Raw genomic sequence first — 16,791 nt, 5'->3', positions numbered from 1 at the left:
TCCTCTGTGTAGTATTAAATAAAACGAATAAAGTCTTTACTGAAGCCAAAATTTACCGAAAACAAACACCAAGAAGTAATTAATTCGGATTTTTTTTTTTACTGGTCAAACCAATTCTACTTAGCAAGCAATTAAGTGAGTTAACTACAAACAACATTTTGTGCGAGAACCAGTTAATGGTATAAGCCTCAATAAAACGAAAAGTTATCTTTAGACTGTTTGGAGAGAATCCAAACACTATTCAGATAAAAAAAGACTGTTTAATTAGTGTCCAATTGTAAATTTCCTGTCAACTTTATTTCGCAAACGAGTTTTTCAAGTAAAAATTTAAAAAAAATCCAAATTTGGTAACTACAATCTGGTGTGCATGTCTTTATAATGACTGGAAGGGTGCCATGAATCTGTTTTAACAAGCAGTTCTAATTATTAAATTGCATTACTATTAAAATTTGCTCTCCATAAATGAAACTGTAATTATAACTAAAAAAAAAACACAATCTACAGTTGTGTCGTTTGGTATGATTGTTATAATTTCTTACCAAAGTAGATCACGCATTAAGTAGTTTTTATCTCTAAAACATTTAGCGAGCTAAATAATTGTTTTGAAAACAAAAATTCCAAAATGTTTACAATTTTACACCTGAATACGAATGGAAAAAGACCATTCAAACACTTGGGTCATCAAAAGGCATTAGAAAATAAATATTTTTATATTTTGCCTATCCATTAATGGTTTACTAAATTAAAATATTATAAGTTTTTCAAAAGGTTTTTCTTTTCATGCACGTAACAAAAGGGGAAATGGTTTGAAATCTTCTTTATTGCTTATATAATATTTAAACGACCGACGAATATTTTTCGACTGAAGAACGGTCAGTCGAATTTAACGAAATTTAAAACAAGAATTCAGCTGCTTGATTTCTTCAAAATTTTAACTTGTTTCATTTTCTTTACTTGTTTTCATTTTCCATTTTTCCTCCCTAATTTAAAAAGAAAAAATGTTATCGATTAAATAAAACACTATAAAAACCAGAAAAAACAGTTATCAGAAGAATAAAGTACACAGTTTTACATAAAAAACTATAATTCCATCAGAGGTGACGGCAGTATACGTATATAAATACCGATTTAGCATGATGAAGGTTTAGATAAAAACATAGAAAATTTTATCATCCAATACTCTGAAAGTTGATATGCAATTTAAAAGGCGAGCTGGTTTTATCTCTCCTAGAAAACACGTTCCAGTGAAGGTAGAATGATGATAAAACTGCCGGATTTATATACGCTGTTCATAAATGGAAAATTAACCGATCTTCGTATATGACTTCGATGAGATAGGCAAAAAATCAACCATATAATGGTGAGTGCTCACTGAGAGCATATCCTAACCAACCAATTAATTTTCTGTTTTGGATTGACTCTACGATATATATATATATATATATATATATATATATATATATATATTTATTTATTTATTTATTATAAAAATTGGATTGATTACGCTTAATGTATTCTTTTCAACATAAGTTTATCTCTTTTGGTGATTTGTTTTTGTTATTCTAGATAAGTAATACATTTAAAATCACTCGTTTTTAATTTTAACCTAGTATTCTTTTTTTTTTAAACTACAGTGTTCTATAATAAAAAAAGAATGTTGAGAAATGCATTGGTTTATATATGTAAGCCCTAAACCTTTAAAATAATAACTTTTAAATTATTAGATGAAACTGTACAAATAAATAAATGGCTCCGTCTAAGTGTATCAGAAAAAAATAAAGTGTACTGATCAATATTATCTTTTAATTATCAAATACGTCTAGTTATAGTGTAGAAATCTTATACAATAAATGTAAAAAATCTTTTACATATAAAAATAGTTTGTTAAACAAAAAGTTTACATTAATGCAGACGTTATGAAAAAGTGTAAAAATACTCTAAAAAAGCAACCAATATATCATAATAAATTAACTTAATAAAATTGGAATTTGAAATCTAAAATACGCTCTCCAAATAGGCCGAATCGTAAGCCATTTGCAGAATAGTTTTATTGTTTTTTTTGAAACAATTCTAATTCGTTCATAATAATTTAACTTTATACATTCCTTTTTGATAATCAAAAAATTTTACTAATTATAACAACTTGAAATTTTTCTAAGTATTTAAGATGTAATAGAACTGAAAGGGAGCAGGTTAAAAACTTAATAAAAAAGAGGGAGGGAAAGAATATTAAGCAATGTAGTTTTACGCAATGTCCAACAACTAATTAGAGTACCAGTTTTATTCTGAAGTTTCCTTTTAAAATGGAATTTAATGTAAGATTAAAATTAATTAATCCAAGTCATTATTATTTTTCTATCGATATTACTATTACTTTTGTTATAAAGGATGTATTAGGTATCACGTTTTAGTGGTTTTTTTTTCATTTTCTCGAGCCTAATTGGATTTTTACAGCAGATAAATAGCAGCTAATAAAACTAAAAAAACTACACAGAAGTCCATGATTCTTATTGAAGTAATAGAATTAATGCTGATTCTTTCGTTAAAATCCAATTTTTGATTTTATAGGTTTTACAGAATAATTGCGAATAATTAGGGTATTTTAACTTCTACACCAACCTAAAGCAAAACAGATAAAACTGATAAGGGAAAAATATTTAAACTGAATTATTAGATTATTTTAATTTCAAGATATTTTTCAAGAGTGCACTGTTTCAAAGTCGGCAGAGAGTCCAACTACTTTTCGGTAATCTCAAACTAATATACTTAAGAACAGCCGGTAATTGAAATAAGTGCTCAAGCGCTTCCAAAAACAAGTTAAATTAATAAATAATATTAACGTTGAAGTTCTTTTAAATGTAAAGTAAATTACTTAAATGTTAAAAACTAACTTAAAGTATACTGCAAAGATTTTCTTAGCATTAAATGCATACATTGCTCTAACGAATAAAGAAAATAAAAAATATGACTTTTTTGCAAGGTTACATGAATGAAAACATTGTTTTTTTAAAGGTCGTTAAGAAAATTTTTCAGAAGTAACCTATTCAAATCACTAAATAATTCAGGTAACCTAAATCACTACATAATCGATGTATCATTATTACATAATATTGTGCAGCATAATTAATCTAATTGAACAGTGAATTAATATAATTCTACCTAAATCAAAAGTCAATTATGCTAAAGAAATTTACAAATTTACGTTTAAATAATTTTTTTTTAAAAGTGTTTTTTAAGACTTCTTTATTGAAATAACACAGTTTATTTTAGTCTACTTGCATACTGAATTCGTTATTCTAATAACTTAACAAAAATAAAAATATTCAAAATATAAATAATTTTTAGAAATAAAAATGTTATATTTATAAACACCAAAACAAATTGATATTAAATCTGATATTCAAACACCATATTTTTGCAGCCAGGAGTTTAAATGAAAGTGTTACTTTCTCTTTCTTTCGTTATAGGGTTTTCATAGCTCCATGCATTTCTTTCAATACAATGTTGCCACATAGTATATTTTACAACTTTTATGAAGAAATTACGGTATTTTACACAAACCACATCCCTGATCTTTTTTTAAAAAAATAAAAATGACTAAAAACTACATTTGAACTTTTTCACGTGCGAAAGAATAGTAATGTACGAAAAATACTTAGCATCTGTGAATTCTGTTAATCCAACGTTACAAAAATATGCTTCAAGAGCGACAAGAATCTATTAATTTTAACAAAAAAAAAAAAGTTATTGATGAGCGTTATGTAAGTTATTTGGAAATTTTTCAATTTCTATTACATTATAAGTGTATCCGATTTTAGTGTATTTTTCATCCAGTGCGTCTCAAAGTAGGCGAAATTTTTAACATAAAGAACTGCATTTTTGAAAAGATGTCCTCCATATTTATTGTGTTCAAAGAGTCAACTTTGGAGTGAAAGAAATCATTATTTACAAAGTTTATTTGTTATTTATCGCCGTTTCTATAAAACAGTAATAAATCTATTTATTTTGCTGTTTGTTTAATTTACAACTAATTCCAATTTACCGGAACCGTAAGTAAATTTGAATATCAAAAAGAAGTGACATGCAGAGAAGGGTTTCCATTGAAATACTTCAAAGAACTATATGTAAACCCTATGCATGAATATGTGAAGATAAATAAATTCATACAATGAAGAGTCCAAAAACACTGAACAAAATTCAAGGTTCATAACATAAAATCAAAGAAAAAACCAAAAAATAATTACCAATCATATAAATAACTAATCAAAGAAAGAAACAGTAAAACAAATCAAAGAAGGAACCAAAGAAGTAAGTGACAAAACGAAATGAAACAATTTGACAATGCACAAAACCGTAGGGTAGTTGATTCAGCTCAAATCTCGGAGAACTTACAGATCTAACATATGAAATCGCATTATGCGCCTAACGTCCGCAGTATTGTTAAGGGGGCTAATCGCGAGCCATTTTACATGTTTGTTTAGTTTCCAAACCACAGCCCTTCTGTTATATTTTTCAATAGTTTGTTCTGGAATGGCTTTTCTTTTTTTTTTTTTTTTGTATCCCTACTCTCCCCGACCGGATATCCATTTAAGTATACTCAGTCGGGGAGAGTGTCCTTCTACTCAAAGGGGGCGTCCCTCACCCACAGGCTTTACATCCGGCACGGCAGGTTGGCCGCCCCCGGTCTTGGATCGTTTGTTTTATTTTTTGCCTGCCTCTAATTCCCCGCGTTAGGGCCAAGGTCCGGCGAGGCCGTCCCCCAGCCCCTCCGCAGGGAACCGGGTCTCGGTCTTTACGCCTACCGGCGTAAAGACCGAGACCCGGTGGGGTGGGTACCGACGGTACCCACCCCACAAAGCGCCTAGACGCCCGCAGGGAGAAACACCGCCGGCCGGGACTAGGTCTTTTCTTTTATTCCCATCTCCCCTGGAGTTCTCCCCCTTCGCAGGAACCCGCATACCTGCGAAGGGGGAGTTCTGGAATGGCTGTACGACATCATCATTACTCATGCTTGTCGTACCTACATTTGGATTCCGAAGGTCCAAATCGGTTATAGGATCGCTGAGTACAGCAATTTGTTGTTAGATAATGATAGTTGCGGCCCTCTACTTACCAACGAGTACATATCCTTGAACGTAATGTTAAACCTGCGTTTTTTTCTCCCTGACGTGACTCCTCTGTGTCAGACGGCGATCCAGATGTAGAGCTAAGTATTGTACGCTATTGACATGCGGATGAAAAAACATTAAGTAGAAGTCGCAGGCAGTTACCCCTAATCATCACAAATGTAACATACGTAGACGTAGCCAGATTAACCTTTTTATTCCATCTAATTAGCCTCTCGTTAAATAGATCCAATACATTTTTTAGTTTAGAAGAAGCTACGGTAGAGTCAGCATCCACAGCCAGGATTGCCGTGTCATCCGCAAACGATGCAACTGTGACATCCTCTGGGGTCGGAAGGTAAAGCTCGGTTGTAGAACCGGCTCCAGAACTGATCCCTGATAAACATCCGATCCTATATAAAAAAATTCAGACAAGTCTTGATTGTATTTCACCTGTTAAAAACGTCCAGGCAGTTCTGTAGGATCAAGTAGTGTGGTGGAGGAAGACTCCTTTTAAATTTATAGAGTATGCCAGGAAGTCTGATTTTATAAATAATTAAATTAAAATGGACAAATTTTAATATGCCTGGAACTAAAGTTGACCGTAATTTTTTTTCGACGTAAACAAATGAGAAAAATAAGATTTGTTGGGCTGATTAGGTTGTGTTATTAATGTTATTAGTTTACCAGCCAGAAAATTTTAATTAAGTTGAAAAATGGATGAGTTTACTGAATATTCTTAGTTAAATAATTATTTATTTATGTAGCATACCTTAGTAAGTACGTAAGCAATGAAAATGAATTATCCATTTTCAAAACTGATCATGAAGTTTGGGTGATGATTTGTAAGATCCTAAACTGCCTGAAAAATACTAACAATGTACAAAACTGACAGAAACTACATTTATTCTTAATGTAACCGGAATCCCTATTTAAAATCATTCTAAATTTTACAGATCGTTGCTCTGAGTAAAACCTACTGATCATTTAATCAGGTTGTATAGATTGTTTCAGATATTACACACTGTAAAATTCTTACAGATTTAGCACTATTAGCACATGGAGAAGATAGAACTATTCATTCGTACCAGCAGCTGAAAAATCCTAAATAATTTTTTCTGATCAGGTTGGTCGTACATATTCGTACGAACATGTAAAATTTTAATTACCATAGCCTAATTAATAATAGTTGGTCTCATTAGAAAAATTCGCATAATTTTTCTTTCTTTCCTCCAATTTTCCGTACAAATTCAAATCCAGTATTAATGCATCCTGTAAATGTAACATGAATTTATTTTCTTTATTGTCTTCCAATATAATTATGAAGAATATAAAATGTATTATGTTATATAAACGACTAAAGTAAATTAGTTTTTTTGGATGTAGGAGTCGTAGGTATACCAGGTCCGCATTTTCTTCAGTATTCAGGCCAACTATCTCTGTCATTATTTTTTTTTATATATAAAAGAATGTCAGCATTTGAAAATCTATTATCAAATATATAAAGCGATTACTTTATTTCAGTCATTTATCCCCACTATTAATTATTTATGTTAACATTCTCAATATTAATGGATCAACTACGAAAATAAATAATAATATAAATCATTTTCCACGGTGTGTTTAGTAAGAGCTAGAAAGTTGTTTGGTTATCCCTGTCTAGCTATTTTAATATATTACTTTATTAATCACATGCTTCAAAATATTAATTAAAATTTTATACGGTACTAAACAGAAATACACTAAAAATACTATTTATTTATAGGTTTTAATACTACCATCTTCAATCTATTTACCCATAGAATTCTAAGAAATACAAAGCCACTGAGCTATAAAGACTTCTGATATATGAGGGGACTTACTTACTGACGTATCACAATGTTATGAACAAGAAGCCAACTGAAGGATAACCTCTGACCTCACGGAATTTACAACTTCTTCCACCCTTTCCCGGCTACAACCCACCAGCTATCAAAGTACCTTTTACCAGTTCAACGTTAAGAGATTTAATCTTTGGAGAAAATATCTCATTAGTTCATGTGTAATAACCTTATCATGTTTTTTAAACTTTTTCTAAGTTCAACTTTTATATTACTTTACAAGATTTGCCCTACAAAAAGCTTTAGATAACAAATAAAAAAAGCTAGGTAATTCTTTTCAATTTAAAAATACGTTTCTCACGTTGAAAATTTCCAATTTTCATTTTAAGATCCTTATAAGATATAGATATTTATTTCATCTTATACCGTAACAATATCTTAAATAAAATTTTAATTTTATACAAGATTACATAAATAAAATCATTTTACAAAAAAAAGAATTTTCCTAATCCCCTTTTTAAACCCTGTTAAACTTTTTTCAAAATATACTTTATTTTTACATCCTTTCGCGTTACGTTCAATGGGCTGGACCTTTTATCAGTTATTATCAACCTTTTATTAGAGATCAGAAAACAGCTTTTAAAACTAACTAGATAACTGACCAAATAACAATGTGTTTCGTTACATATTTGACGTATAATTTTTATTCATTCTGTTCGTACGTAGATAAAAAAATGAATATAATATGAATGAAAATCAACAATGTAAAAGGAGATCGAAGCTCTCCTTTTACATTGTTGATTTTCATCAATGAATCAATTGATTGATTCATCAATTTTCATCAATCCTAATAAAATAATTTCCGTGCTTTTACTATTGTTTTAAATTTGTAATCTGAAAAAAATTTTAATAACCTCCAATATTTTCTAGCTCCCATGAAATTCTTTGGACACATTACTTTGTACAATTGCAATCGAATGTTCCAAATGTACAATCCAATGTTAGGCACATCGTTGCGCCTATATTAAGGCACAGCATCTATAAGGAGTATTATTAATCCACTATCTTACTGTATTGTATTTGAATATCAAATTGTTTCCTTAATAAGTAACATTTTCTTTTTAATCTATGTTGTAGAGGTTTAAGAATTACGATTTTTAATGTAAGGGTTGGAACTATTATTTCTCTAAAACATACTAAATTAATCTATGGACTAGTAATTCCCAAACTTTTCCGAGTCGCGGCGCACTTTTTCAACTAAAATTTTTCTATGGCGCCCTACCCTAAGTTAAAATATTATTACTTATAAGTAAGAGATAAAAATAAATAAAACTCGTGAATCTTCATTACTTTTTTTTAGTTTATGAACATTAAATTAACAATTATAAATGTCTTGGTTCAATTAATTATAAAGCTTTTACAATATTTCGCGGCGCCCCTGTGAAGAGGCCGTGGCTCCCCAGGGCGCCGCGACGCACAGTTTGGGAATCGCTGCTATAGGCTATAAATACATACTAATGACAAATAACAGTAATCAAAATGTTAACCACTTGAAAAATGAAAACATAATCTTTCTCCTAGTCAAACGAAGTTTCAATTTAATTTGTAACGAAGAATCATAAGAAATACGTAATAATTGAAACATAAAAGTATCTTCTGATGTCAAGCAGCCGCCGAATTACGGTTTTTATAGTGGTTTTATTAATAATAAAACCTATTTTATTCTTAAAGAACTGTAAGACCAGTAAATTAAACGTACTGGATTTTTAATTTTTCATAGGTAAGAAATCTGTTAAAACATTAATTGTTAAGATTAAATAAAACCGCAAGAAAAGAGAACTGGTCTGCACTCAACATGTGGTATGTCACTCAGTACATTAATTACTGAATGATTTTCAATTCTGTTAAAATAACAATAATTATACAGATACACTGCATCTCAACACATAAAACGTATGCAAAAAAAAAGTTTAATTGTGTAAAACCGATACCATTGTAATAAATTAACAAGTACAAATATAATGGACTTTTAACCACTTCGTAAAAGTGTTTTTCCTATTAAAAAAAAAAAAAAAAAAAACAACTGTTATATATCACAACACAGCAACAGCAGAAGTAGCTGAAAAAGACCACCAAGGCAAAATTGAACAATTCTGATAAAATAAAAAATTTATAATTTAATACATTTCCATTGATCGACAACAAAGATCCTTTTAAGTAAAAATTATATTTCCATTTTTTACAAAAGAAATTTTTGTAAAAATTCCGACATATTCAAAGATGAAATTAAAACGAAATAATTCTGAAAAATAAAAATTATAGATCTCCTTGTAGTGATTTGTGTTTTGAATTTAATTATAACTAATTAATCACGTTACGAAACTTCGAAACAATTACATCAGACATTACGTATATTACAAACAAAAATAGCTGAAAAAAGTTTAATGCAAGTATAATAATTCCAAAGCAATACAATATTCATGAAAAAAATTGATTAACAAAAAAACAATGTAAAAACACCTGCTTTAGGTAATGCGTGCCGAAACGATTAGAGTGCTCTACATTACTTGCTAGTAAAATTATAAATGCTAGTAAATTATATTGCTGTATTTATTGTAACAGGACATTTTAAACGAAACTATTCATTTTTTTCCAAAGGAGATCATTACTATTTTATACACAACGGATGCGAAATCTAGAACAGAAACATTGTGAAATAATCTACGCTCTATGTACTGTACTTTCCTTTTACTTCACGAATTATACCTGAACGAAAGTTTCAATAAGAAAATGAATTACGAAATGCTGGCAAACAACACTACAAAATGAATATGACACAAATTTCATTAAAGAATAAAATGAACTAATTAAAAATAATACATAATTAATTAACTCAGGTTGTACAACTGCCTTTCAATTTTTCCGTAAAAGTCCTGAATCTGTTCTAATGCGAGTCATATTTTAATATAAAATTAAAAGAGTTTAATTACACTAGTCGTTGGGTATGTATGTACTCTGTGGGATTATTTTTTCGTTTGACGATTGCAACTTTAAATTTTCTTTTCACATGACAAATTATTTCTTAGTTATGTAAGAATTCATATTCCGAAAATATACACCTTACAAACATTGACGCTTAAGGTGAATTTATTTGAAAAAGTGAATAAGACCAGATTTTATATAATTACATGCTGAAATATTTTTGTTAAATAGAACATGTTAATTTATTTTACTATTTAAACCATGGAATCGAATCATACTACTACTATAAATTATAAGATTTCAACGGAGGTTTCCTTTCCTTCTACCGAAAAATTCCTAGTTGAAATAAAACTACGAGTAACGTTACTTACTATTTATTTTTGATTTTAGCCTAGTGTCTGCATATTGAAATACTAGAGAAAAAATTTAACAAGAGAATTTTTAAATATACAAAATATCGAGTATGCAGTTCTGTAAACAACAACATAAACTAGAAAAAGCTACTTAAAAACAGACTGCAGTTACTTACTTATGCGGTCCCTCTCAAATTAAGTGATTTAAAAATCGGTTAATAAGTAAAAAGCATGATCAAAGTATAAAAAACTCTTGATTTAATAAAATAATCCAGTGAATTAATTTAATGTAAAAAAATGTCTATTCCGATAGAAGAACAGTGGGTAAAAGAATCGTTTTTATTGTAGTTGTTTACTTTTCATTAAATGGAAATTTAAATACTAATGTTTCTGCAAATAAAAAGTTGGGAATTATAAAACGTCTTCAGTTATATTCTACCAAGAGATGTTTATCCATTTATGGTAAGTGTTTATTCAAGGAATGCAACGATCCGAGAGACAATAGGATGGAAATACGTTTTGCCGACTACGATGTACAAGATAGAGCGACTTGGCTCATATTATTCTACTAAGGAGAAATATTTACTCTGTCGAACAGAGTTTTACGTTTAGTACACTTTAGTAATTAGGCCAAAGCAGAAATTAGTAGTAATCATAAACTTGCAAGGAACGATCGGATCATAAGTTGAAGCAAAAATTACATAACATATGTTAGTTACTTCAAGTTACTGATTTTATGTATATATATAGCCACTACGATTCTCTCCCTCTCTCCTTCTTTACACACAAACGCGCGCTCGCGGGCGCATACGTGCACATACATAAAAATAGAGACTTCCAACTTTTAAGATGGAGTTTGGCGTTACTCGTAAGATTTAAATGCATCAGTAATATAATTTTATTAAATGCAATAAAAATTTTTGCGGGGATGATGTTTAATTATTAAAAAGAAACTAAATTTAAAAAATTAACCAAAGAGATTTTTCCGTAAATTGTTCAACTCCGACAATCTTAGTCAAACTGAAATTCTCAACAGAAAAACTGAACGGATAAAATTGTAAAAGAAAATTTTCACCGAAATATAGAATTTCACATTACCTAAGTTCAAAAATATACAACAAATGTATGGGCTATAATTAATGTGTAAATAATTTTTTTATAAAATAGAAGATAGATTCTGTCGAATAAACAGAAAACACCACCAGAAGACAAGTGAAAAATGAAGTAAGAAACTGATTCAATCTATGTGGGCTTTTTATTTTTCTTTGTTTTTTAATTTTTACTTCAACATTTCTCATTCACTGTAAAAGAAAACTGTAGAAAAACCTTGTTTTCCCTAAAACACAAGTATACCCATAGTGAATACGCCCTAGTGTACAATTCCAGCAAATATATATTATATATATATATGTAGGTATATTTTGAGCAATTTATTTTTTCTTACAATCGGTCGCAAAAAAGGTTGGGACCATGAGTAAAATTGTATGACTAAGAGTAACGTGTCAGAAAACCATCCAAAGATAGCCCAGCTCAAATACAGTATTAATAATATGAATCACCTCTTGTGACACAAACGAAGTAATTAGTTAATAAAAACGAAGATAACAGATAATGAAGATAACAGATAATGAAGATAACAGATAAAATATTTAAGTCAGGTAAAGGCGATGATAATAATAATGTCACAAAACTCTGAAGTCAGATAAAGGCAGGTAAAATAGTATGGATTCTAAAAGTTTAAACTTTGTTTCACATAATAACCACAGTATAATCACGGGTCACGCAATTCAATGATCATCCGTGCCTTCAAAGATGAGCGAGGACTCGATTTTTCCGGATTGACTTTCACCCTCCACCTGCATAGCCAATTGATGAGAGGTCGAGTGCAGCTTGCAGTTTTCCCGAGGCAAGGTCGGGGTCACGATATATCGCCAAAATCGCTGTGTCATCTGCAAAGGATACAACTGTGATACCTTCTGTGCTGCGAAGGTCTACAGTGTATATCAGAAATAGGAACGAAACTAGAACAGAAAACTGTGGAACTACTGATTACATAGTCTATGCAGATGAAAAATTCCTAATTGTATTAAACTTCAGAAAACCGCCTACCTAGGTAATTACGTAACAAAAGATAGACTATTGAGGTATGCCTTACTCCAGTTTGAAAAGAAAACTGGGAGGCCGAGATTTGCCGAATGCTTGTTAACGTCTAACAAGGCTGCCGAACAGTATTCCTTTTTTCTACGCACCCACTAATCACACTAACAATTCTGTCAGCCTATTCGATGGACGAATTGGAGAGCCAAATTGGAGATAGAAATAACCTTACCCTACTCTAAGAATGGCCAAAATATTTGAAGAAGAAGGCTTTCAAAGATCTTTGAAAGAATAGGAAGCAAGCTTATAGGCCTGTACAAAGACGCATCATTCGCAGGTTTATTCCCGTGAATATGCTTGGTACCAAACGATATATTGACCAGTGATATATCTTCCATTTCAAGGAGAACGATGTGGTCCGAAGTATCGCACTGAACAGATTATATAAAGCAATCATGATGACGGCAACATGCATAACATTTTACCAGTCACCAAATCAAATACTGAGGTTTTCCTAGAGCACTTCAATCTACCAGTCTTGCGATACATCCGCAGCTGTAACGGGTCTCAACAGGAAGCATAGAGGAAGGGGGCTATCTAGGAATTCAAAGATCTCTTATCAACATTTTCCGAATCATGTGGCTTGTACACATTGCACATGTGTGTGGCAAACAATTCTATCTTTTGGTGGCTGTTGCTGCAAGCCCATCCATTAGGCAACTTATAGGTGAGGATGGCACCAGCACCCTTTTCGAATTCCTTGTAGGACTCCACAACTAATGTTCACCTTCATCTCGGGGGAATAACCCTTCTACATAATCTCTAAATGTTTGATTTCTGACTGTCCTCAAAAACCTCTTAAATTTGCGAGAAAGCCTGTTAAGAGCATTTCTCAGGATTCCTATAGTACTGCCAACTCCTCCGAATTCACCTTTTTTCTGCAATGAATTCCATCACCTCCCTGGGGTAATTTGTTCCTTCCTCGGCTTTTCTACCTGTGCTGAGTGCCATTCTAACTCCCACATGGTAGATTTCAATCTTAGGATTGCATGATCGATTTCATCTGCAAGTGTGCGGGTGAAATCCAAGTCCGGTAACAATGCAGTCAGTGCTATTGTCGTGGGCAAGATGGGACTTCCTGTTATGTACGACCATTGTACTCAGAGTCAATATCACTGTAGAATAACTGAAATTAGAGTTAAGGCTATTCCTGTTGTAAGTGTATAAAGAGCCAACAACTGAACTAAGAAAGAAATTCAAGATATCAGACATTTTAGTTATATCGTGAGCCAGTAGGTCGGTCCCAAGCTAGAGAAAGTGTTTAGACGTCACCTTGTAACCTACTCCTTTAGTATTCTACCACGGGTAGTTATTAATTTAGAGCCCCAGTAGACGTGCTTTGCATTTCAATCGCTTCCGAAATGAAGCGGTGGCTAAAGGAACGGAATTACTCAGAGAACATATATCGGTAATCATGTTGCTAGGAGGGACAGTAGATCGCAGAAAGACTAAGTATTCCAAGTCAATTTTTCAACTCAGCTTAAGTCGCTTGGATGGCCCCAAATGGTGGGAATAGAATGAGCTTATTCCATTTCTAATTAGCGGCTCAGGTCCTCCTTGCGCCTTGCTGTTTGGGTGGTTGGTCAAGTATATGGCATAGCCGCGAATACTGAAATAGTTGCCATCGGTGAGATGAGCTCAGAGATAAGAATAACATCTAGCCACTCAGTTAGGACAAACCTCCTATTTCTTATTTTCTGTTCAAAATGTCAGTTATGTTCCACGATGCAATCCGCAGACTCCTCACCATCAGCACATTTTGGCGATCACCATCGTTAGCAGACCTGTTAGGTTCCCTATTTCCTGCTCAAAACTCAATGTTTGTTGTCAACTTCTTAAGCATATCGAATTTAGACGAATTTTCTAGTTACTAACCACCGCTTCAACGAATAATCGAAGGCGGCATTGTGAACCGGGATCATTAGCTGAATAGCCACGTGGGCGATCTAGGCTCACCCGCACATTTAACATGGCGGCACAGCCTCATGCAATTACTTTTGCTGTGACCATACTGATGGCACTGCATGCACTGGGCAATCGCGCGTGTCCTTCTAGATTCCTCAAACCTAACGGTGCAGTTAGCTAAATATTTCTGGTTAAATATCTCTTTGTAATTATCCGATGGCTCCAAATTAATTATAAAGAAAGTTCGTATCGACTGTTTAGTTATTCGGTAATGGGTAATTCGGTAATGCATTAACAATGCTCCGTATTCTATATCCTTGAATTTCAATCCCTTCTTTGACAATATCAAGAGAAATCAATTAGTGCAAGTTCCGTTACTTAACTCTAAATTTTCTAAAATCCTTCCTAGTCAAGGTATATCCTATGAGATTCTGTTCTTTAACTAGCTGAATTATTCCTTTATATGTGTAAATGTCCTTCGGGTTAATTCTGAGCTCTGTACTTTTAAGTACCTCTAACCCAAAGTTAGTCCTGCATACAAATGGCTCCAATAGCTAATGCAGTTTCATTATATCCTTGATATCGTGTAAGACTATGGGAAATCGCTTCACATCCTCTTGAGCTGACTCAAAGGTCTCATCCATGAGGAGATATTCAAACTGTTTGGAAAGTGGCAAACTGTTATCAGGAGACTGAGAAACAGCATGTGATACCCTAGGCATACGCAACGTCAGCACAATTTCCTATGATATCCTGTGCGGTTGGGAGTTCATCATCTCGCATTCTCCTTCGTTGCTCGAGATGTTACTAACATCATCAACAAGTACGTCTCTGATTAACTTGCGACGTGTGGAGGAGTCTCTGTTCGAAGTACTCCTAGGGCCTCACTTCCTGTTGTTAATTTGAGAAACGTTGTTTACAAGCGCGTTACTAATGTCGACTGCCCTTTTTCCCCAGTCAATAAAAACTTACTATAATTAAAGAAAAATATAAACAAAATGTTGTCCGTACCACAATTGTAGATAGCTTCTAACTGTCATCTTTATTTGACGTACTCTTTCAAAATATTGGCACTAGTTGTTTTTTTTTTTTAGAGCACTACTTTTTGTCGAAATAGGTTTAGTATTTTTAAAAATCGAAAGACATAACAAACTAAAAAAAGTTTTTAAAAGTTAGAAATCATGTTATGTTAACAGTAATAACTAGAAATACCCGTAGTTATTAATCGAAAAGTAATAAAGCAAACTGGGGAAAATGAAAATTAAAAACGCAATTTCTCCGTAGACTTGAATCAAATAATAAAACTAGGTCTGTTTTCTTATTGGGAAGGAAAAATAAAATTTTTATTGCACATGTTGTCAAATTTGTTTTTTGAAAATCTGGGTTCACCGTTTCACTGACTTACGATTCCACTTCATAATACTTGATGGATATTTTAATTAATTTTGGATGATTTGTAAACGTCAAAAATGTTTACAGACACATACCCGCGTGCACAAAACATACACACATCACAAGCTATTCTTTAAACTAGACACTCGAAAAAATCCAAACTTCCAAACTTGGAAGAACATTTTTATTTGTTCAAAATGCATTAGAATTAAAATGTCACTAGTATAAAATTAATCGAGTAAATATTTCTGCAAAATATGTAATTTTTCCAAATATCTGAATACTCTTACTTTAAGTATGTGTCTTGCAAGTACGTAAAGGAATACCGGTAGATTTCCTATTATCTACATCTCTGTTTTTTTAAAAGGAAATTTAAATATCACTGTACAGTAGCATTCTACGGTATATTCTTCAACAAAAAGAAGTCATTTAAGGAAAATGTATAGAAACATGATTTATATTTTATTACATTTGTAACCTCTATTTAATTGCCTCGGATAATTTTGTCAATAAATTGACTACTTACTAAACGTATTCATATTTTTGTTGTTTTCTAAAAAAGGAGGAAGTATGTAGATTAAATAATCTGTAAAGTTCATCAGCTAATTTTTGTAACATGTAATCATTCGATCCCAACAATAACACCCACACATTTGGGAAAAAAATTTACTTGATATGAAATTATTTTATAATATTCTCTACTTCTAGTCGTTAATTTACCTGAAACCATCAAATCCATCATCCGATCCGTTGATTGTTAGCACAGGTGCACGGGCGTAGGCTTTGGCCACTCTCCTATTTCTTTCTAATACGATAACTTTTGCCCATATTTCATCATCTATTTGAGTCCATTTTTCTAGCACCTCCTGGATATGGTCCTGAAGAAAAAAAGTTACAATTATACTCCAGTAACATATATATATTAAACTTATACTAAGAATATAATATTATTAAAATATAATATTATTAAAATATAATATTTATATTAAATTTTTATATTTCCCCCTCAATGTATATATAGATATATTGATAGTGATTTAGGGTGGTGCGAGGGAGGGACTACAGAATAAAGTGATG

At 31.7% G+C, this 16,791-nt stretch overlaps 1 protein-coding gene across 2 annotated transcripts in view; it reads right to left on the bottom strand.

Annotated features, from left to right (window-relative positions):
• The window catches only part of exp (expansion), a 300,441-nt gene that overhangs the window by 65,773 nt on the left and 217,877 nt on the right, over positions 1 to 16,791 (bottom strand). For both annotated transcript variants that reach the window (XM_075378561.1, XM_075378570.1), the window contains one exon: positions 16,435 to 16,592. In XM_075378561.1, the coding sequence (XP_075234676.1) occupies positions 16,435 to 16,592 (158 nt within the window). The remainder of the gene's footprint in view (positions 1 to 16,434; positions 16,593 to 16,791) is intronic.

The sequence above is a fragment of the Lycorma delicatula genome, chromosome 1 (assembly GCF_047948215.1).
Source record: "Lycorma delicatula isolate Av1 chromosome 1, ASM4794821v1, whole genome shotgun sequence".
Lineage (NCBI taxonomy): Eukaryota > Metazoa > Arthropoda > Insecta > Hemiptera > Fulgoridae > Lycorma > Lycorma delicatula.
The sequence above is the reverse complement of the archived record's forward strand: the minus strand, read 5'-3'. Positions and strand labels throughout refer to the sequence as shown.